This window comes from Xiphias gladius, chromosome 18 (genome assembly GCF_016859285.1).
Source record: "Xiphias gladius isolate SHS-SW01 ecotype Sanya breed wild chromosome 18, ASM1685928v1, whole genome shotgun sequence".
In the NCBI taxonomy this organism is placed as follows: domain Eukaryota; kingdom Metazoa; phylum Chordata; class Actinopteri; order Istiophoriformes; family Xiphiidae; genus Xiphias; species Xiphias gladius.
In genome coordinates, this window is record NC_053417.1 from 1,385,089 (window position 1) to 1,406,728 (window position 21,640).

The following is a 21,640-nucleotide window of genomic DNA, read 5'->3' on the forward strand; positions in this document are numbered from 1 at the left end:
CTCTTCCAGTAACTGTGGATCAGACCTGCACAACGTTCAGGAGGAATTTTGGACATTCTTCCTACAGAACTGCCATGGATTGGTCTCCAGGTTTGATAACTCCTGACTCGTATTAGCTTTTGTTGATGTCATTAGCCAAGGGGTTCATATACTTATTACAACCTACACTGAACGTGTGAAGGATATACTCAATATGGACAAGAACAATACAATGATTTATGTGTTAGTTAAAGTAGATTGTGTTTGTTCATAATTTAGATGAAGATCTGATCATTTTTAAGACAAAGTTATACATAAATGCATTTAATTCCAAAACATTCCTTACTTTTTCTTTCCAAAGTACATACATCTCTCTTATTTAAATATTGTTTACCTGCTTCACAGTGCCTATTCCGTGGCTGAGGCTGTATTTTAATGCGGCTTACCATTTTGTTTTAAAACAAAAATATATTAAATAAATCTAAACATAATTCTAAATCAGAATAAAATAAAAAAAATGTAACAAAGTAAAAATCGAAATAGAACTTAACAGTTAACAGAATAATGAAATATTAGATAAAAATAAATAAAAAAATTAAATTATTTTAGCAAACTTTATTTTTATTATCAAAATGTCCCGGAGTGATGGCACTCAGTATTTCTAAAATCCTACCTGTATTCCATGTTTGTTAATGGTCTATCTGTGTCTGATGCTGTTTTGTACTGTTGGCTCTGTCCATGGCTGTGTACACGTGCCCCCTCCCTCACTATGGACGGAGGAACCGTTACTGGTTAACTCTGCATTAGCTCAATAAAGCATTTAAATTCATAACTACCGTAGCAAGGGATCCTTATCGCGATTAGTTTCCTATTTCAAATAAAAACAAACGTAGCGTGCTTGCTATATTCTCCACCTCTTTGACCGTAGCGGGATCCTCGCGAGTTGTTTTCTCTCTCCGCCAATCAGCGTGTGGCAGAACTGCAAAGTAAACCACGCCCTCTGTTCTCTGAGCGTTCTCGGGAGCTGGAACATTTTGTTTATGAAGCCAAATTAACTCGTCCAGCTGGACAGCCTTTGGCAGTGCGGTGGCTTTCTCTTTATTAACAGCAAGAAACTACAAACTGTTGACAGGCTGGCTTTTAACCTCTACGAAAAACAAGCAGGTAGACGTAAGGACGTCAAGCTTAGTAGTTTAGAGTTAAAGTAATGAAAGATAAACACGTCCTCCCTTCATGCTTACTTTCAACAAAAAAGAAGTTATGGATATTTGCAACGGGAAAAAGAGGAGAAAGGTAAGCGGCGGTGTGCGGGGCTGCAGGCGGAGTGTTGCAGAAAAGATGAAGCGGGAGGCTTGCAAAGTCCTGCGCTCCCTCACGGTGGATGACAACAATCACACGGAGCCCATGGAGGAGGAGGACGACGTCTGCTTCTCCATCAGCTTCCTTCGAAATGATCGGCTGGAGCCTGACATGGCAGTGTCTCCCCGGTACAGTCTGCTACGGGAGGTCGGCCGGGGGAGCTACGGGGTGGTGTATGAGGCTATAGCCCGGAAAACGGGGGCCAGGGTGGCAGTGAAGAGGCTCCAGTGCGACGCCCCGGAAAACGTAGAGCTGGCTCTTGCCGAGTTCTGGGCCCTGACGAGCCTGGAGAACCGACACCAGAACGTGGTCCAGCTGGAGGAATGTGTCCTGCAGAGGAACGGCCTGGCCCAAAAGATGAGCCATGGAAACAAGAGGTCCAAACACTACCTGCGCCTGGTCGAGATGTCACTCAAAGGTATACAGGCTTCTGTCATGTTAATTCTTCAGTTGTTAGCAGTACTATAACACCAATACAACTAATAATGAAAGAATACATACATAAGAGGGAATAAAAGGGAGCTCCAAAAATTTGTTTAAGTCCTTACTCCAAAAGCATGTCTATAAAATTATTGTCTTTTTGTCTTAATAAGGAATTTTCAAGGTGATAGTGAATTTGCCGGTTTAAGCCCCAAATTCAAACTTTATGAGCCCTGGTATTAAAGGCTAAGTTGTCACATGTTTTAATAAAATCACACTAAATTCAACTACATCATGGTTAATATCTTTTCAGCTGATGTAAACGTGTACTATGAGTTTGTAGTTGATGGCAATAAGTGTGACTAAACTTGTGGCCCAAGGTTACTAATTAAATGTAAATAAAAACAATTAAAACTTTGCTTATTACAGTTGTTTACAGTTATTTTGATATTAATGACTTATGTAATATAAAGATTATTTAAATGAATGGTATAATTTGATTGACATGTGGTTGCTATATCTGCACTTACTCTAAATGATGTGGAAAATGTGTGCCATAAACTATAAACTGTATGTGTAATGTAAGGCTCCTTCTCATAAGAAGGATTTTTTGAATTAGAAGTAACAGTCATTCCTTTATTAGCCTTCTATCTGTCAGAGATGTCACTAGTGCTTACCTATAGTAGGTACAGAGAGTACAGTGTGTTGCCCTCAGTTCATAAGAGAACACTGTGTACTACTTGGCAACATGTTAACCCAATGCTTGTTGACTGAAATTTCAGACACTAAACAATCATGTCACAGTTAAATATGGGATGTTATAATTAAATACTGCAGCTTTATCTTATGACAGCTACATTTTTATTCACTTATGTTTGTATCATTGTGGTCATTTATTCAGTTTGACCTACTTATCACTTCCTTTGTTAATGCTCAGTAGGCCTAAGAGAAATACATAGTAACTGTTTAATATATCTTTATAATATTGAAATTTAGCATTGAAATACCAATGCTAACCTGTTCTGTTAAAAATCCATGGTTATAACTGAATTAGTGTACAGTGTCTGCTTCTTTTCTTTTAATAGCCTGGCTGTTATGTAAATGTCACCATTAAGGGTCTTGAAATGAAATATTAATCTTGAGCTGACATGTTTTGCAGCCATCAAGCGCTAGTGTTTGTAGGATTTGGATAACAATGCAAATGTCTTGTTTTTCTGTATGAACATTAGCTTTTGTCTTGGTCCACTCAACCTAGTTTTTAAAGTGTAAGCCAAGTAGTCAGCAGCCATGGTACAACAGCCCACAGTGATCATCAGGGGAGGTTGTGTCCGGGAGCAACACTCTTTGGACATTTTGAAAGCCAGTTTCATTGCTACCTCAAAGTTACATTCCATTTCTGAGAGCTGGCGGAAGAGAGAGGGAAATCAGCAGTTACCAGCATTTTTAGTCAGAGACTTGGGGATGCTGTTTTATCAAACAAATCTGGATTAGGTAGTGGACTTTACGAAGTGATATGTTGAAAAAAAAATCACTAGTGTCTATCTCAGCCTGCTGAATCAGCTGGGCTGATATATCAGCGGATATTAGCTTATTACGGATACGATATGTTGATATCGGCACATATTTTGGCTGATAAACAACAACAAATGTCTGTACATAGACATGTTTGAGGTGATCTAAAAACAGTATCTCTGTTACATTGTCAACTAGAGAGCACAGACAAGTTTATTTTTACACTCTAAAGTGTTTACAACATATCATGGTCACAATTCTTCAATAACCAAATTTAAGGGATCCTTATAAAAATGTGTGTTTATTTAACAAAACAAGTATCAGCCCACAGGTGGGTTACCTCGCCTGAAAAAAAAAACGACCTCCTCGGTACGTAGAGGTGCTATTTCACAGCACAGTCTATATATTTAATTAGTATGTTTATGCTGTCATCTACTCACTAAATTGATCACAAGATGAAATCTGTTTCCTTAGCGAGACAGAGACTGTCATGTCTTAGATAGGACAGGAAAGTGAGTTCAGAGTGAAGGGGCCCGTTTGTTGCTTGTGAAATGTAGAAAGAGGTCTGCCAAGGTCTGAGGTTTGAAACCCCACAGGTGACACTCTTTGAAGTGGCAGTGACACAGCTGGATGTATCAGGTAATGATACTACCTGTGAAAAACCTGTGGATGACTTATTCTTTTATTTGGTTGCATTGGAATTCTAAAAAGTCATTGACTCTTAAAGAGCATGTTGGTCACAAGCCTAAGAATCTCATAGCTCAGACAGAAAATAATTAACATGTCAAATACTGTGCTGAAGTGGTAGTGAAAGTAGCGCTGTACTTATTCATACCTGACATGTATATGATTAATTATTGTGGTCTTTAAGTATGGAGTGAGTTTTTTTACACTTGCTGTGGTCCAGGCATGGAGCACTACTGGTTTTGAGCCCTAGTGAACTGACTAAATTCCTCATTTTGAATGCTTTATCTCACTAATCAAGTCATATCTGTCTGTCTCCAATCTGCACGCTGCAGGGGAGCGCATCCTGGGTTACCCAGAGGAGCCGTGCTACCTCTGGTTTGTCATGGAGTTTTGCGAGGGTGGGGACCTAAACCAGTACATCTTGTCTCGCCGGCCTGACTCTCAGACCAACAAGAGCTTTATGCGGCAGTTGACAAGTGCTGTAGCTTTCCTGCACAAGAATAACATCGTCCATCGTGATCTGAAGCCAGACAACATTCTCATCTCACAGAAATCTGGTTCACCTGTACTCAAAGTAGCCGACTTTGGCCTCAGTAAAGTTTGTGCTGGCCTAAACTCCAAGAACAGTGAAGAACACCCTGCAGCAGGAGCAGGTGGCAGAGGCAGCAACCAGAATAATATCATCAACATAAACAAGTTCTGGTTGTCATCAGCTTGTGGCTCAGACTTCTACATGGCCCCTGAAGTTTGGGAGGGCCACTACACAGCGAAGGCTGACATCTTCGCCCTGGGCATTATCATCTGGGCAATGATCGAGCGGATCACTTTCATTGACGCAGAGTCCAAGCGCGAATTGCTAGGCACTTACATACGGCAGGGCACAGAGATTGTACCTGTTGGGGAGGCTCTGTTGGAGAACCCCAAGATGGTTCTCCACATCCCTCAGAAGGCCAGGAGCTCCATGTCTGAGGGGATGAAGAAACTCCTCCAGGACATGCTTGCAGTCAACCCTCAGGACCGACCAGACGCCTTCCAGCTGGAGGTGCGGATGGACCAAGTCACGTGTATTGCATGACAACCCCTAACTTTCCAAAACCTCTATTTTTTTACCCTAACCAGTCAAAGAAGGCACTTCTTTCTTTCTCAGGTAAGCTCGACTTCCTTGATAACTTATTACTTTTACTATCTTCCTACCTTTAGGAAGACAACTTCTGTTGTGCAAGTTATGCACAACAGAAGAACCCAGAAGTTTATAACCCAGCTAAACCATACAACAGCTAATTTCACTTATTTAGTCACTGAAATGAGCTTATTGGGAATTAAAACCTGTAGGAAGTATGGGAAGGGTGGGTTAATAATGATGATAATAATAATAATAATAATAATAATAAGCAGATTATTATTATTAAGCAGAGCCAGGCGGCCCTACGCAAGTCGCATAGGGCCTGCCTCTCCCTCATGTCAAAGTGGGTGTCAGTGTTTACAACTTCAATGAGAGGATGAAGCGGAACTATGTAGAGTGCAGTTCAGGAACAGCAATCAGGTAAACTTGTGTTCTCTTCTCTCCAAGTCTGATGTCAGCAAATAACAGTAACTTTAAGTTAATGTGGATCTCTCTCTAGTCGGTCTATCTCCCTAACCTCCCTGGGCAGTGTTTCTCTTGGTCTGTATGTGTCTTGCTTGCCAACCACTTCCAGGGCTGTGTTCTATGACTTTGTGCCTGACAAAAGTGAGAGGCAAATACAAATATTTATTATGTTTGATAAACGTCAAAGGCAGCTGTGTTTATCAACTGCAGCTTGGAAAAGATAACCACATTGTGGTTGAACATGCATTCATATGCATGTGCATGAAATTAAACCTGTGCTTTCCAGCAGCAACGTCTGTGGGGACCAGTCCAGACAGTATATGGGCATGATGGCACTCCTCATAGAAACAATGATTATCTAGTCTCTCAGTCAAGGTTTAGTTACAACTCTAGACTAATGCAAGATGGAAACCAATGAGTTGATCATGACTGTTGATTAAATATTGAATTCAAAATGTTGAGTAGCTGGGCATACTGGGCAATATGGATGCACATCTCTCAGTAAATAATAACCACCAAGTATTCAGCCAAGTCATATTATAAATTGTATTTTATATTTTAAAATGGTTTACATGGCTGATGAGTTGGGTAGGAGGTTCCCTTAGCAGAATTCAAGTTCTCTGGCACTGTGTCCATATTCCGGGGCTGGGGCCGTTTTTAGATTTGAAAATAAAAAATTATATGGCTATGGAAGAAGTGTTCTTGCATTTTTGTTACATATAAAGAATATGGCTTTATAATTAAGTAAGCAGCTATAGGGAAGCCCATATTTTGTATTAATAAAGTAGACCTACATTATTAATGAAAACCTTTGTTTACACTGGCTGAGGGAAGTGTGAGCTCAATAATGCACATGACTGCACTACTTTGAAAACCTTTGAGAAGTGACCGAGTGGCAGAAAAAGGCAGCAACTTTAAAAAGGTGGCGCCTGCCTTTTCTAACTAACATGACCTGAAAAAAACTTTCAGTCAAAAGATTTTTTTTTTTTGCTTTAATCCCTGTAATAATAATAATAATGATAATAATAATAATAAAAATAATAATCTTACTGTAAATATATAAATCTCTCCTGTCTGTCTTTCTGTCTGTCCTTCGATTTTCTTGACAACCACTCATCCGGCCGACTTCAAACTTCACGTGTGTATTGTTGAGGACCCAAGGAGGTTCATTATCGACTTTGATGGTTTTTGGATGAGTAGTTCTCAAGAAGAGAAACATTGAATGACAGTTGGTTAGGGCTGACCCCTTGTGTTCTCTTCCTTATTTGGAAGAGAATCCTTAAATCCTTACCTTTTAAGAAAACTACTAAGATATAAGATTTATTTCATTAATGGCATGTCTGTCAGTGAATCTGGTGATTTATTGAGCCATGGGAGCAACAATTGGCTGACAGGACAGCAGACGACATGTTGGCCTAGTCCCTTCACTGAAAACAGTTCCTAAGCCTAAATGCTGCCCCTGATTTCTGCCAAAGCTTCCCACATTACTGTCGAAGAATCAGGATTAACAAGAGTGAAATTATCTACTGCAGAGCACTGACGTCAAGACACAAACCTGAGCTACTTATATGGTTAACAGGATGACTGGGGTACACCCTTGATTGGTACACCCTGGGCTGGAGGGCAAACAGACTGGCTTTGATTAAATACACACAGTGTGTGTGTGTGTGTGTGTGTGTGTGTGTGTGTGTGTGTGTGTGTGTGTGTGTGTGTGTGTGTGTGTGTGTGTGTGTGTGTGTGTGAGAGAGAGGGAGAGGGAGAGTGTGAGATAGGAGGCAGAAAACAATGAGTTATTGGCAGAGGTCCACTAATGGTGAACATTTTTTAGCATTAACCTGACGTGTACAGGACATGTGTTTTATCTGATTCATATTCACACCTGGCAGTGAATTACATCTCTAGTGAAAATACTGAATTCTGACTTCTGTCTCCATCAAATTACAGTAACTTCCTCCTGTAATATTTATGTCCTTTCACTGACAGTGAACATGCAGGCTGATTTATTTTCCATCAGAGATTATCTGGACAAGCCACTTTTGACAAGTGCATCACTACCTGCTGCTTGCTTACTCAGTGATTTGCATTTTTCCTTGCTTGAATTGTACACATACCCAGTTGCATGAAGCCTCTTCATTCCTACTATTGTGGATTGTGAGAGATGACCACTTAAAGTTTTTGCTGTTTCTTATTTCCAAATGATCAAATAGGAATGACTGTAGCACATCTGTTTTAGCATGATATTTATTCCTGTGAATTTCTTTTTAGCTGAAACAAAATTTTCAGCCACGAAGGATCAAACCACCTTCCAAAACACAAATGATAAAGGAGCATTATAATTTTTTCAGCTCTAAGAATGTGATATGTTAGCACTTCACATATTCCTATTAGATCGCAAAACATAAAACTCCAGAGTTGGGTGAAAGTTTGTACAGTTTGTATCCTCCTTTAATATTGAGAATAAAATTGGAGTATTCAGCACATATTATTTCTTACCTTCTCTTCAATTACTTCCGGTTTATGCTTACTCTTACAATGAACTTAATCACATGAATTATCAGAACGTAGTGTTTACATTATCGTTGTTAATCACATTATGATTGGCTGTGACAAACATAGCCAGTTATAAAGTAGACCACTGTTAACTTACCATAGTAAAAAGGAGTTCAGGAAGATTTTTCCACTGAAAAGTATTTTAAAAGTCAAACTGCAATTTCAATTCTCATCACCCTTTTTTTATGGAAATATAAAGATTTTATGCATTCTGCCTGCACTGGTACATAGTATTGTACCTTTCACCCTTCACTTATCAATGACACACAATATTTTCAATATAGAGTTTTTGGGAATGCTCAAACAGAAAGTCAGCTTTTATGGGAAAAATGATTTTAGCTTTTACTTTAAGAATCACGACACAACCTTACTGATTTTTCTACATTTGAAAGACTGCTATTTTGGATATCAGAAAGAAATCTCCCAAACCTTCCTGCAAAGCAAACATGCACACTCAGTAGGAAATACCTTTTTTTGCAGTGGTGACAGTGTAGCAGAAGTGTCCCTTTAAGATGTCAATTGTCTCAGTTTGCTGTTTAGAGCAGAAACTCCTTGTAGCACATCAATCAACCGCTGAGTGGATGCTCAGTGACCTGAACCATCCCTTTGTTTGTTTGAACTTGAACTGTCCATTGATCAGGACTAATCCCAGCGTTTGTTTGACAATTATCATTCCAATCCTGCAACCATTCATTGTCTGTACAACAATAAGGGGTTACCTTATTGTAAGCCCCTGCCCAGAGACCCCACCCCCACCCCGCTCCGTGATGTGGCAACTCTTGGGTATCAGCTATGAGTGGGGACAGCGACTGACAAATATTGCTGCATGTTAGTCCACTGCTGCAGATTGGCCTTGTTCTCTTGCGGCCTGATGGGATAACATGTTACATAACAGGCCGCAAGCACTGCACTGGTTTAATGGGAAATCATGTCACCTCATGGAGAGAGGGATTAGTGGCTGTAAACAGAGAGAGAGGAAGGGAGGGCGGTTGATCCTGCTGCATCTGTGTATTTATGTCAGGGGCTGGTTAACTGAAGGGACAACTGATGACGGCACAGTGATGATACTCAAATCACTGATGAAATTTAACACATACAGAAAAACAGAAACAATCTCTAGTCTGATGGGACATATATGATAGGCTGATATAATCTCTGGGATCTGGTCTAATCTGTGGGGGATGGATATGTTTCAGTTTGATTTTTTTTTTTATTGATTAATGTATCGACTATTTTTTCTCCTCTAATTAAAATATCACACAAATTCCAAAAAATACTCAAAGATAATGTCAAATGCTCATCAGCAGTTTCCAACATGATGTCTTTAATTTCTTTGTTCAGTCTGACCAACAATACAATACCCAAAGCTATTATTCAATTTCTGTTGTAATGAAACAGAGAGAAGTTTCCATTCCTCAACGCTGGACATTTCGCAACCACCTAGTGATGTTATTTTATTTGATAAATGGGTATTATTATCAAAATTGCATGAATAAGATTCTGACCACTCATTTCAGCTAGAATTGTACACATAATAATGCAGATGTCGCAAGTATGCATGTGGTCTACTGTTAATAGAATGATTTGGACTCGAGGGCTATAACAGGGCAGCTATAGTGATAATGATAAGAAAAGACTTGATGAAAGTTTTATTATTAATAGAAAAAACAAAAGATTACTATGTATCTGATATATTGATATTCATCTTTATATAAATGCATAACATAAATAAATGGATTTGATAAGGACTCTTCAGATTTGCTTTTCAAAGAATTGTTTTAAGCAGTACATTTTACAGTATAAAAAACAAACAAACTTGTGGGTACTCTCTGGTGGACAAACTACGTCATAACATCAGGGCTGCAACTAATGATTGTTTTCGTGATTGACCTAACTGCTGATTATTTTGTTGATTAATCAATGATCCTTTAACCTATGAAAATGCCCATCACAATTTCCAAGAGTCTAATTTGACATCTTCAGATATCTTGTTTAGTCTGACAAATGGTACAAGATCCAAACAATGGTCAGTTTAATATCACATAGAACAGAGAGAACCAACAAATCGTCAAATTGAAGAAACTGTCACCAGAGAGTGTTTAATGGCATTTTTTCCTTGAAAATGACTCAAAAAATTAATCGATAATAGACAAATTGTTTCAGCTCTATATGCTGTCATTGTTCCTACATTACCTCAAGCATATCATTGACATTTCTATACTGCTGTTTGTTGTTGCTTGTCGGCTGACATACAGATCACTACTGAATAATATTGACCGATATACCAGGAATATATAGGAATTTCCTGATTTAATCAAGGCTTCCCTCCTGTTATTATTGGCCACATTAAGCCTGATCATTTGTCAGTTTGCTTCATTGAACTGCGCTCCGCCTTCAGGGCTGTCAAGTGTCTGTGATGAAAAGAGATTATCCACAACTACATTAGTAAGGCAGTGCCTTTAAAAATTTCCAATGCGCTTAAAATGAAATTTCTACTATTATGGAAACTGACAAATGAAAGAAGCCTTATAGCTAATGTACTTTTTGAAGTGCTGAGGTTTGATGAGGTTGTAGTAACAGCTACTTGTCAAAGTAGTTTCATATTGATTACTGTCAAGTAATCAATATGAAAAGCTCCCTTCTAAGTGGATTGTGTGTTATGGTCAGTGACTTGTACTTAAAAATGTACGCAGACTGCAGAAGAAGATGCTGTGATCAAAGCCAGTTGTTTTTGAGTGCAAACCTATTCACTAGTCAAATACATCTTATCTTAAATTGACTGGTTTTACTGTCTTTGATGCCATCATCTTGCACAAATTGCTGCTTTTTTGTATAAGAAAATATAAATATCATTTGAGACTGTGTTTGGGCAAATACCGATTATTTAATGACATGGATCAGGATTGGGAAATCCCTTTAAAATGTGTATTGTCAACATCATATCAAAACCATGTGTATTTCTGTTTTGGGTGTCTTTGCCCCTCGCATGTATCTCACCCATCCTCAATATCCATCCCTCCTTCCACCCTCTCCTCCTCTGCTGGACAATGAGAGTGCTGCTCCTGTTTCAGGGCTTATGGAAGCTTGCGTCGGGAACATTTTGTCCTCTCGCTGTCTGCTAGCTGTGTGTGGCCTCAGTTTAAACAAGGCCAGAACAATGTAAGCCCCAGCCTTCCCTACATGTGAAGTCTTTACTTTAGGAATCCTGTTTGATTTTATTGACAGCCTGATCAGGCTTCTTACAAGTTGAGGCATTTTCAGGGTGTTGTCCTTGTACTGCATCCATGAATGCCTCCACATATTGTAATGAGTATACTGATTGTTTCAAGCAGGTTTGATGTTTTTCCTCTTTGTATGGATCTTCTATCTTATCTTAATACTCCAAAGCAGTGTACAAACAAAGACAGCAGGTCTGTGAGACAGCTAATCTTTCACCTCTAAAGGAAATTAGGTTGTTTGGACAGCAGTTTGAAGACAGGGTACAGTATGTTCTGTATTGACTCAGTAGTGGGGGTATTATGGAGGGGCTGAGAAATGCCAGAGAGAGGCCACCTTTATGAGATTTTGGGCGTGGGTGCGATGAGCGCATTGGTGTTCTTATGCAACAAGGTTGTAAAAGTGAGCATTCACTGGCTGGAAAGGTTGTAAATATTTCCTCAGGCCCCTCAAGGTTTAGAGCAAAAACTGCAAAAACGAGTTCCTACACAAATTATTCTGGTGAAGCACCTCTTTGTGTTCTTGTGTTTATTCAAAGGTTGGAGAGTAAGAGGCAAAGTCTGAGTGAGAATGTCAAGTTCTAGTTCAGCAATCTGACTTCTTCGTTTTTATGTCATTTGTCCTTAAAATCTACAATTTATGATGCACCTTCTAGCTCCATGTACAGTCCTGGAAATCCCGTGATCCCCCAGTGCTCCGAAAGAATATGGATCCACACTTTTTCCACTCCACTGTACCCATTCATGGCGGCTGTGTTGGATCTAATGGGTTGTAAGCTCTTAACACTGTGGTAATCTCTTCACAGTCTGTGTACCATCTATCACAGCCTCACAACTCACTGCATGTGCTTTACGGGGTAATATTTTGGCTTCCTTGGTGGATTCTCTTTGGTACTTTTGTTGTTTCACTGTTGTGTTGATATGTTCACATTGTTTGAATGTTTCTAACAAAGCTGACAGGGTACATTTTGACCTGTAAATAATAAATGAAAAGAGGGGTGGTCAGCATCTGTTGCCAAAAGCAGAGATTTGGATTTGCTGTGTCACTGCTGTGATTGACTGTGTGCTCGGTCCTGTGTCAAAATGAGAATATAAGAGCTTAAAGATGGCATGATTTCCTGAGGGATACAGATGGTGAAACAAACAGTGAAACAAACTTTTAACCAATGTGAGGCTTGGCCTTGGAAAATATTAGTCCTTGATCAAGTTTTCAGCTATTGTTTTTGAAACTCTCTAGAAGTTCTACAAGATATGCTTTTGACAGGACCAAATTTTCTTTGCATTTACCAAATTTCTCTGTTCTCAAGACTTTTTATAGAGAGAAAGTATTCAGAATTTGGTAAAATTAAATATTTTATTTCTCCAAAATCATTCCCAAAAGAATTTTCTGATGATTTTTGTGTGTTCTCATATAGACCTGAAACAAGATTAGTTGATGGATAGAAAATTAGGGAATTATTTTGATGGATTTAATTGATTAATTATTTAAGGTATTAATTAGTAAAAACCCTGAAAAGTTGTATGGTTCCATTGTGAGGGTTTACTGCTTTTCTCTGTTTAATGTCACAGTACACTGAATAATTGGATTTTGGACAGTTGGTTGATCAATACAAAGCATTTGAGGATGTGACTAGGGATTATGGGAAAACATTTTATTGACCAAGCATTTAATTGAGTAATTGAAAAAATGAATGACATTATCAGTTGCAGTCCTTCTTCCATTAAGTGGCATCCAGATAGTAGTTGCATGTTTTCCTGACTTCTGCCTTGCAAAAGTCATGGAAAATACTAATGCTTGTTTTTCATTTTTTTCTGTTGTTTTTTGTTGCTCTCTGTCTTTGCCAATTTGGCAGTATTCCCAATAACGTTCTGTTGACATTTATGTACAGGATTTTAATAATGGCAAAACTCTGTTCTGCAACAGTCAGACAGCTGTTATTCACAGAATGACACACCTCTTTTAATGGCAACTCTGTTTAATTAGAAAGTATAAGTAACCGTTTGACTGTATGTCATCCCAACCCTTGAAATGTTACATGTTGAATTTGCCCACTGGTTATCGAAGGTAACAATCATATTGCCACTTTTCCAACATCTGTATTTTCTGAAAATGCTTTGTCAATTTTGCATCAAGGGAAACTTAGGCACATCTCTAAACTAATATAATGAACAGTTTTGGTGAATGCCAGCCATGTGGAATGGTTTGCTATGTGTTCGCATGGCCACAAAACCACCTTGAGCTCATAAAAAGCCAATGCTCCCTCTCCAACTGGTAATCATAGAGAGCTGCAAGTGTCCCAGGCTCACAAGAAACCAGCCCCCACCACTTCCCCAAATACTCCCTGTCTCTGCTGGTTTTTTAACAAGTTAGTCTGCTTTTGGGTTATGCAACAACAAAGGACTGCTGCTGAGGAAGCAACAGGCCTAACTTTTTCGACCTTTGGTTTGCTTCCTTCATTTTTCTTATTTATGTAGCAGTAATAACTTTAACAGCGCAATACGCAAAGAAATGATATGCTGACCTTAGTACGGGTCTGACCAGTGCGGGTTTTCAAAATGTTTATATGTTGTACCATGGTAGTTTTATCAGTATTCAGACCACAGAACACAAACTTTGATCAGGCTGTCTCTGTTTAAAAAAAAAAAATCTTAATCAACAAGAGGCTCATGCACATACCTACATTTTAAATACATTCATACATGCTTATCTTTCCATAAAGACCCTGAAAACTCCAAAACAGACACAGACAGATAGTCCTGCTTATACCACATTTGGTTTTTGCACAGCAGAACATACTGACAAATATGCATGTCCTACATTTTGGGCTTCACATGGATGTCTGTGTGGACCCTTGTTGACTTGAGCAGATGAAAAAATTACATCACATGTTCTGCATAGTAATGAGGATGTGGAAAATTTGAGCATAACTCTTCTAAAATATGACTTCTACATTACGTTTTGTTCAGTGGGTTGTCAGTCTAGGCCTTGCCAGTAATGTACATCTTTATTGCTGTTAAATTCAATTCAATTTTATTTATATGGCGCTTAATCATAACAGGGGTTATCTCAGGGCACTTTTCATATAGAGCAGGTATAGACCATACTCTTTATAGGTACATTTACAGACACCCAACATTCCCCCATGGGCAAGCACTTCGCGACAGCAGTAAAGAAAAACTCCCTTTTAACAGGTAGAAACCTTGAAAAGAATATGGTGGGTGGCCGTCTGCCTCAACCAGCTGGGTTGAGAGAGAAGGGGGGGGGGGTTATTATAATAATAATAGGGTGAATAATAATACTAATTAAAAGAAATATAATAATAATAATGATAATCATAAGGCTTGAAGCAGTGGTCGTTGAGTAGGATCATGGGGACAGGAGGTGGTTTGCAGTCACAGATCCAGACTCTGCAGCACCAGGGGCAGAAATACCTGCAGAAAGCGACAGGAGGAGAGAGGAGAGAGACGAGAAAGCACAAAACTATGGGAGAGAGAAGAAGTCAAATTAGTAACGAGCATTGATGGGATATGAATGCATACAGATGGAGAGGAAGAGGAGGAGAGAGGAGCTTGATGCATCATGGAAAATCAACCGGCAGTCTAGGTCTATAGCAGCATAACTAGGGGGTGTTTCAAGACAAGCCTGAGCCAGCCCTAACTGTAAGCTTTATCAAAGAGGAGGGTTTTAAGCCTAGTCTTAAATGTAGAGAGGGTGTCTGCCTCCTGGACCCAAACTGGAAGATGATTCCAAAGTAGAGGAGCCTGATAACTGAAGGCTCTGCCTCCCATTCTACTTTTGGAGACTTTACGAAACACAAATAAGCCTGCATTCTGGGAGGAATGCAAGCTTACTTCTGTGTAGAGGAAATAGTTGTTACACTCCCCTTTGCAGGGAGGTCAGAGGTCAGGGTCCTCTTCAGAACAGCATCAGTGGACCTGAAAGGGATTCGGTGTCTTTTTGTAGGACACTCCAACAGATTGGGGACTTTTTAACAGCAGAATGCAAGTGACAAAACCCAAAGACTCTGTTTGCTTCAAACAAAGTGGTTGTCTAATTATCCAACTGAAAACAACCTTAAACTTTCTTTCTGACTTTGAAATGGAGACAGTCGTGGCCACTACTTGCAACACTTTCTGTTTGCGGCCAATTACAACACTATGAATGCTTTCGAGCAGGTACTCTATGCACCATTATTCCTTTTTATAAAATTCGTTTATTTCTTTTTTATGATAGTAACCCTTTCTTCCTGCCTTAAAGTAATGTCGTTTAGAACAGTTATAAACACTTTTACATTTTGATGTTTTTATATGACACGTTGTATGAACTAGTTTGAAGCATACTGGGCCCACATTAAGAAAATGTACCCAACAACTGCCCATACTTTGTGTCTCTGTTTCTGTCTTCAGAATACTTTGTTTTACTTTTTGTGTTTGTGCTCAACCACATGACCCTTAGTAGTTATTAAGAGAGTCCACATCAGAGGGGCTTGTTTTCTCATGCTTAATACCAGCTTTTACTTTGATAGAATGCACAGCAGTAAACCAATAATTCTGCCAAAGGAAGCCTTCAACAGATTTCCATCTTTGCCAAAACTTTTCTGATGGAGTTGTGCTGCAGTCTGCAGAACATTGTAAGGACACCTGAAACCATAATTATTGCTCAATATCTCTTAATGGCATTTTATTAGTGATTATGTAAACATTTGGTGAGGATTGTCATTTGGACTCAGTTCAGTTTGGAAGGAAAAAAATCACCCTGTATAGCCCACGGTCAGTGAGTAGAGTTGTGTAACCTATCCATGATGGGGTGTATACTCAGGTATGAGAGACATGCTCATAAATTGTTTGCCTCAGGTCAGGGAGTTCAGAAAGTTTACACACAGGTACAAAAGTTCCTAAGAGAGAATGCTCAAAGCTGCTTCTGTAAAAACAATGGATGATCAACAGAAATCTGTTGAATGCTGAAGAATTAGAGCCATTTTTGTTCATACCATGTGCTGTGAGGTTATGCAACCTATGAAAAGAGGAATATACTGCTACTAGCCTGAGCTTTGGCATGTCAACCGCTGGGCTATTACCAGAGCACAGCACTGAACTAAACCTGGACAAATGTACAGGCGGGAAATACAATCAGGTGTCTCTTGGTGTTGTCATTTTACTGCTGGTAGATGTAGAAGCGCTACATATTTGCGCTGTTTCACAGCCAGTGATTTTGTTGCGGCATCACTGTCTGCAATGAATTTAAATCTGTTATTTTGATTATGAAAATGCAAAATAACTGAGCTCTGAGGGTATTTTTGGCTTTTGTCAGGCCCTACCAAGTGCCTTTACAAAATCAGAGTATCAGTAGTAAGAGTATATCTTCAATCATGGTTTGATTAATAAGAGATGCATCCAATGCATTTATCATAATTATATAGAAGAACAATATTATATAAACTAGAAGCGTAGATGTTTTTCATTTTCTTAGAGATACTTTGTAGCCATAAATACTGAGGTCATGACCCCAGGACCCCACCCAAAAATATTTTGACCAGACACCAAAATAAAGTCCCTAAATTGTATGATTTTTTGTTTTGTTTTGTTTTTTCACTTTTTGTTTTTTTGGTTGATTGTTCAGTTCTATTATCTGTTAGGGCTGCCACTTTTTGAAAAAATCCAGTTTGAACAAATAATAACTAAAAATCTGTCTTAATTTGAACACAACCCACAGAACCTCATCCTGAACTGGGTTGTAGAATTAATGTTGTTCCATTTATTCGCAGTGTCTCTGCTTCCTTACTTGAACAACAAGCTAAATACTGCTGCATTTTTACAAAGGCAGCAAACTCATATGTTTATCCATTAGTTTTCTAACTATGGATTGTAGAATCTAAAATGATTTGACACATAAATTCTCAGATGTGTGTCATATATATGTTTGAAAAATACTACCCTATTAACTGCCCTATTATCTGTAAATATTATTTTTAACTTTAAGATCTAGATGCATTGTAAAGCCTCACCACACTTCCAGAAGTAAAATTAGTGGTAGAATATCAAGTCCTTTTTCGGACTTCAAGTAGTCAAATTGAAACATGTGCAGTCTAAAAAATACAGAAATAAGCCCATTATATCCCAAAAGTGTTTAGAGCATAGCTATGACAATAAAACCTCACTTGTTATAAATACTGGTTTTCTTGAAGAAACATTGTTTCCTTGTTGCCCCATGCTGACCTGTTTATATTTTGTGTCTCTGCAGCTTTGTTTACTACATGGATGTGGACTCCATTGGAAAAATGGACTCTTGACAAACTGAACTGTGAAGAATCCACAGTCATAACTTGACTGGGAAGTGATGGACTGGCTGACGATTCCAAAACTCTGGGAGAGGAATAGTATGAAAATCAGACCTCAGCAGTGTACTTCCAGCACCATCCAGTTACAATCAGTTGCCTCTTTTAAACAGAGATCACGCTATATTGACATTTAGAAAACCCTCATTATGCCGGCTTTGCTTGTTTACACTGAACCAAACAAAGCTGGCATAATGCCGCCCTAGTGTCTGATCTTAGATAGCATGCTGGCATTCTGGAATCAGGGGCGTGATGTGTAACACAACAGCTCCTGCATCTGTCCCGCCATGCTGGCTCTCCCTTTTACCCAGACATTGATCCAGCTCTGTGACTACCTCCACTTCCGGTTTATTGCCAGAACAAAAATGCCCCCCATTTCGCGTTAATACCTTTTATACAAATCGGCAAAGCAGAATAATGGCTCGACATACCCACTTGAACAGGCTACTGTCAACATGGAGATGAGGACTTTTAACTCATGGATAATGCCAGTGTCTTTGAGATTTGACTGGATTTGACAACCAGGTTTATGACATTTGTTGTTTTATATTTATTGATATTTGCTCCCAACGGCCCCAGTATAGGCCTGCTTTTCCCTAACATTTGTAATGTATTGGACTGTGGCACAGGTTACTGTACTATACTGTATCAGTGTTCTAAAGTCAAAACATGGGCTACCCAACATTTTACTGATGATAATATGTGAATAACTATGAACAACAGACAACACTACACTGCCCCATAACAACCTTGTGCCTTAAAGATGATTCACACCAAGTGCGATCAGATTTTTAAATAAAATGATTTTGTGGGTTACAGTGACAGCTCACACACTTCATGAGTCTGGAACTACTTTTGTCTCATGCAGGTTTCTGTCTGCAGAAATGCGGAAATGACCAATAGACTTTTTTGCTTTCAGTGATGTCTACATTGTAAACAATACCCAAGGCTGCAATAATGGCCAGTTAGAATGTGATAATTTAGTGTCCTTCCTCTACCCACAAGCTCAAGTGCAATCATGATGCTGAAGCTGAAAATCTAACACTTTAACTAAAATGAAGATATCGTTATCAAAGATTTTGTATCAGTTACTCATGTATGCTCATGTAAAGAAGGTTTTCAAGGATGTATCACAAATCTGTGCCACACTCCTGAGGCAGAAGCAGAACAAATGTAAATATTATGTTGTTTTGAAGGTGTATTATAGAATTCACACCTTGGAAGTAGCAGGTCTGTATCTATGCAGTTGTTACCAAACAATGTCCAGCAGGGAATTCATACTGGTTTTATTGGGCATTACTTTCTGTTGAATCCAAAGAGCTTAGTATTAACATATTTGCTAAATTAATCTATGACCAAGAAACTATCATGATCATTTGGTGGACTAACATCTGTTTTGGTAACTTTGTACTGAATGTTTTTTACATTGAGGTTGAGTATGGCTTTTTAGGACTCCTCACAAACTGAAATAACAATCAGAATACACCTCAAGATACCAAATTAATGGGTTACTTGAAATCATATGTCATTAAGAGACATTGAGCATTGCTCTGTATGCTGTTTTTGGAGTTTTATGGCTTCCGTTTGATGTGATATGTATAATGGGTAAATCTATGGGAACTGTCGGACACAGTCAGTCTCAATACAGTCTGAGCAGTATTGAGCCATCCGTGGCGGAATCTTTCTTGAGTATCTGATTTGAGGACTCTCACAGGAAATTTGAAGATTTGCCATCTGGAAATAATTCCCAAAGGCAGCCATGGGATACCCATCCTTACTGTCCCTTCCCGCCTTCCCCTCTTTATTGAAGTGCTTTAGACTCTTTGCAGTGGCATGTAGATGTGTAGAACACATTCAAGCAGTGGTTGTAGTCTGCTATCTGTGCTGTGAGCATATCAGGGCTAGTTTAACCCTAATTCATGCAAACGGATGACTACAAGTGCACTACAAGTGGGGTTACAAAAATATTGAGCCACAAGTCTCATGACTGCGTGAGATGGTACTTAAAGCAACAAGGATAGGTTCAAATGAATAGAATAATTAGAACACAGAAAAAAATCAAACAGAGGGTAGTTTAAGCATGCGGGTGGTGAGCCTGGAAAAGGGTATATATAAAAGAGTTTGTATGTTCCAGACCTAGAAGCTTCTAGCTTTCACTCCCCAGCACAGACCAGTGGAATGACCAAAACCTCATTTTGGTTTCACAGCACTGTGTAGCATTTGGTTTGAGCTCAGTGACTCAACAGTGCTAGTAGATTTTGGGGCATTTTGTAGTGTGGTCCTACCTCATTCTCAGCACTCTGAAACATCCTATCTACCTTGACAGTCTCAATAGTAACCTTGTCTTACTTTCTGATACAAGGGGCACTTTGCTTGAATCAGATAGATTTTTACCTCAGATGGAATCTCTTCAATCTTGAACCAGCCTCTCACTGACTTCTCTGTGTGGTGTTATACTTAGCTACAAGCAACATCTAGCTTTTCCTTTCATAATGACTACATCTGCAGCACCAGTTTCTCTCTCTCTGGATGTCTTACAGACATAGTCTTACCCAACAACCAGACAACAATTATGTTGTTTGAATTCAACAACTACAGCTCCAATAATGGTTAGAATAGTGTCTAAAGGTGTTTAAACCTGAAGGCCTCAGTGTGTTTCAACAAATTAGTATGATAAATAGTATGACCATGTCTTAAGTCAAAAGTCAAAAGGTGTTTCTCGCTGTTCCACACATAAAGCAGGGCAAGAAAACCTACCATCAGTTGCCTGGTGGCTGCATCCCACTGCCTCCCCAGTCTCAGAATTGTTGATTTGTATGTGAATTTAGAAGAAAGTGCTTCCTTTTGAATGTTTCAATTTGATTTAAAAATGGCACTTATCCTGAAGGTGTAAGACTCCAATAACTAACAGAGCTGGCAGTAGTGCTTACAATTAAAGTGCAACAAAAATTAGCATATATGCAATCAATGTAATTGCGCCCTGACACTCATAGGAGCTGAATTAGTTGTTCCTTGTAGTCCACCTACCCTGCTGTCATTGTGTTCTAGTGTGAGCCATTTAGCTCTCTTCAGACTATTAATTATTCCAATTGAAAACACTTTACACTATGCAAAATATTTCACTGCCTCACTGTAAACACTGTACAGAGCCACACCCTTCTCAAACAACTCTGTGTAATATCTTGAACTTTTTTCTTTTAGTACATATTTCGAGTATGTACAGAAATGTTTGTTTCAAATGTTGTGTATAATAAGAACTGTTTTTGTTAATGAAGCTGACAGGAGCCATTAGATGTTTGAGGAAGCATCATACAATCATGTTTTTTGCTGTAAATATGTTTGACAACTTTTCCTGGAATAAATGATCAAAACTATGACTGTCTGGATTATGGAATATTCTGTATGTGTGTGTGTGTGTGTTTGTGTATGTGTGTGTGTGTGTGTGTGTGTGTGTGTGTGTGTGTGTTTGCAGGGCAATAGCCAGGTAAGAAATTCTGAAGTCCTGAGTCTAAATTCCCCCAGCTAAACCCCACCCACACAGGATTTTTTTTCCTAGCCACCAAAAAAATCTAAAAAAACTCCAAAATTAAAAAAAAAAAAAAAAAAAATATGTATAAAAACACTTCCTATAAAAAAGTCCATATATTTTATTTATTTAGCCTTTTGAAAATATGTATGGATATACATATTTTATATCCATACATTGTGGTCTAAATGTTGTTTCTCTATACTGCCACGTATATAATTTTATAAAGAAGTACTAAGATCTGTACTGAAGTAAAGTACCAACACAGCAATGTAATACTCAATTACAATTACAAGTTCTGCATTTAAAATTCGGGGTTCCCAATCTTGCCCAAGTCACTTGGACATGCAGACTGGAAGAGCCGGGAATCGAACCAAAAACCTTATAGTTAATAGACAACCCGCTCCACCTATTGAGCCACAGCTGCTCTAATTTTTAGGGTTAATCCAATTACCACCAATGAACCTGC

General features: G+C 38.8%; 1 protein-coding gene across 1 annotated transcript; it reads left to right on the plus strand.

The window, feature by feature from the left end:
- Positions 1-1,008: 1,008 nt before the first annotated feature.
- Positions 1,009-20,985, plus strand: stk35 (serine/threonine kinase 35). The gene is made up of 3 exons (XM_040153860.1): positions 1,009-1,756; positions 4,290-5,104; positions 17,552-20,985. The coding sequence occupies exons 1-2, from the start codon at positions 1,213-1,215 to the stop codon at positions 5,030-5,032; spliced, it is 1,287 nt and encodes a 428-aa protein (XP_040009794.1). The 5' UTR covers positions 1,009-1,212; the 3' UTR covers positions 5,033-5,104; positions 17,552-20,985.
- Positions 20,986-21,640: the final 655 nt, after the last annotated feature.

What these genes read in the sequence shown, in the direction of transcription:
- stk35 (XM_040153860.1), top strand. Translation starts at nt 1,213, where the DNA reads ATGCTTACTTTCAACAAAAAAGAAGTTATGGATATTTGCAACGGGAAA. An exon ending in GGTCGAGATGTCACTCAAAG is followed by an intron (nt 1,757 to 4,289) that starts GTATACAGGCTT and finishes TGCACGCTGCAG; the next exon opens with GGGAGCGCATCCTGGGTTAC.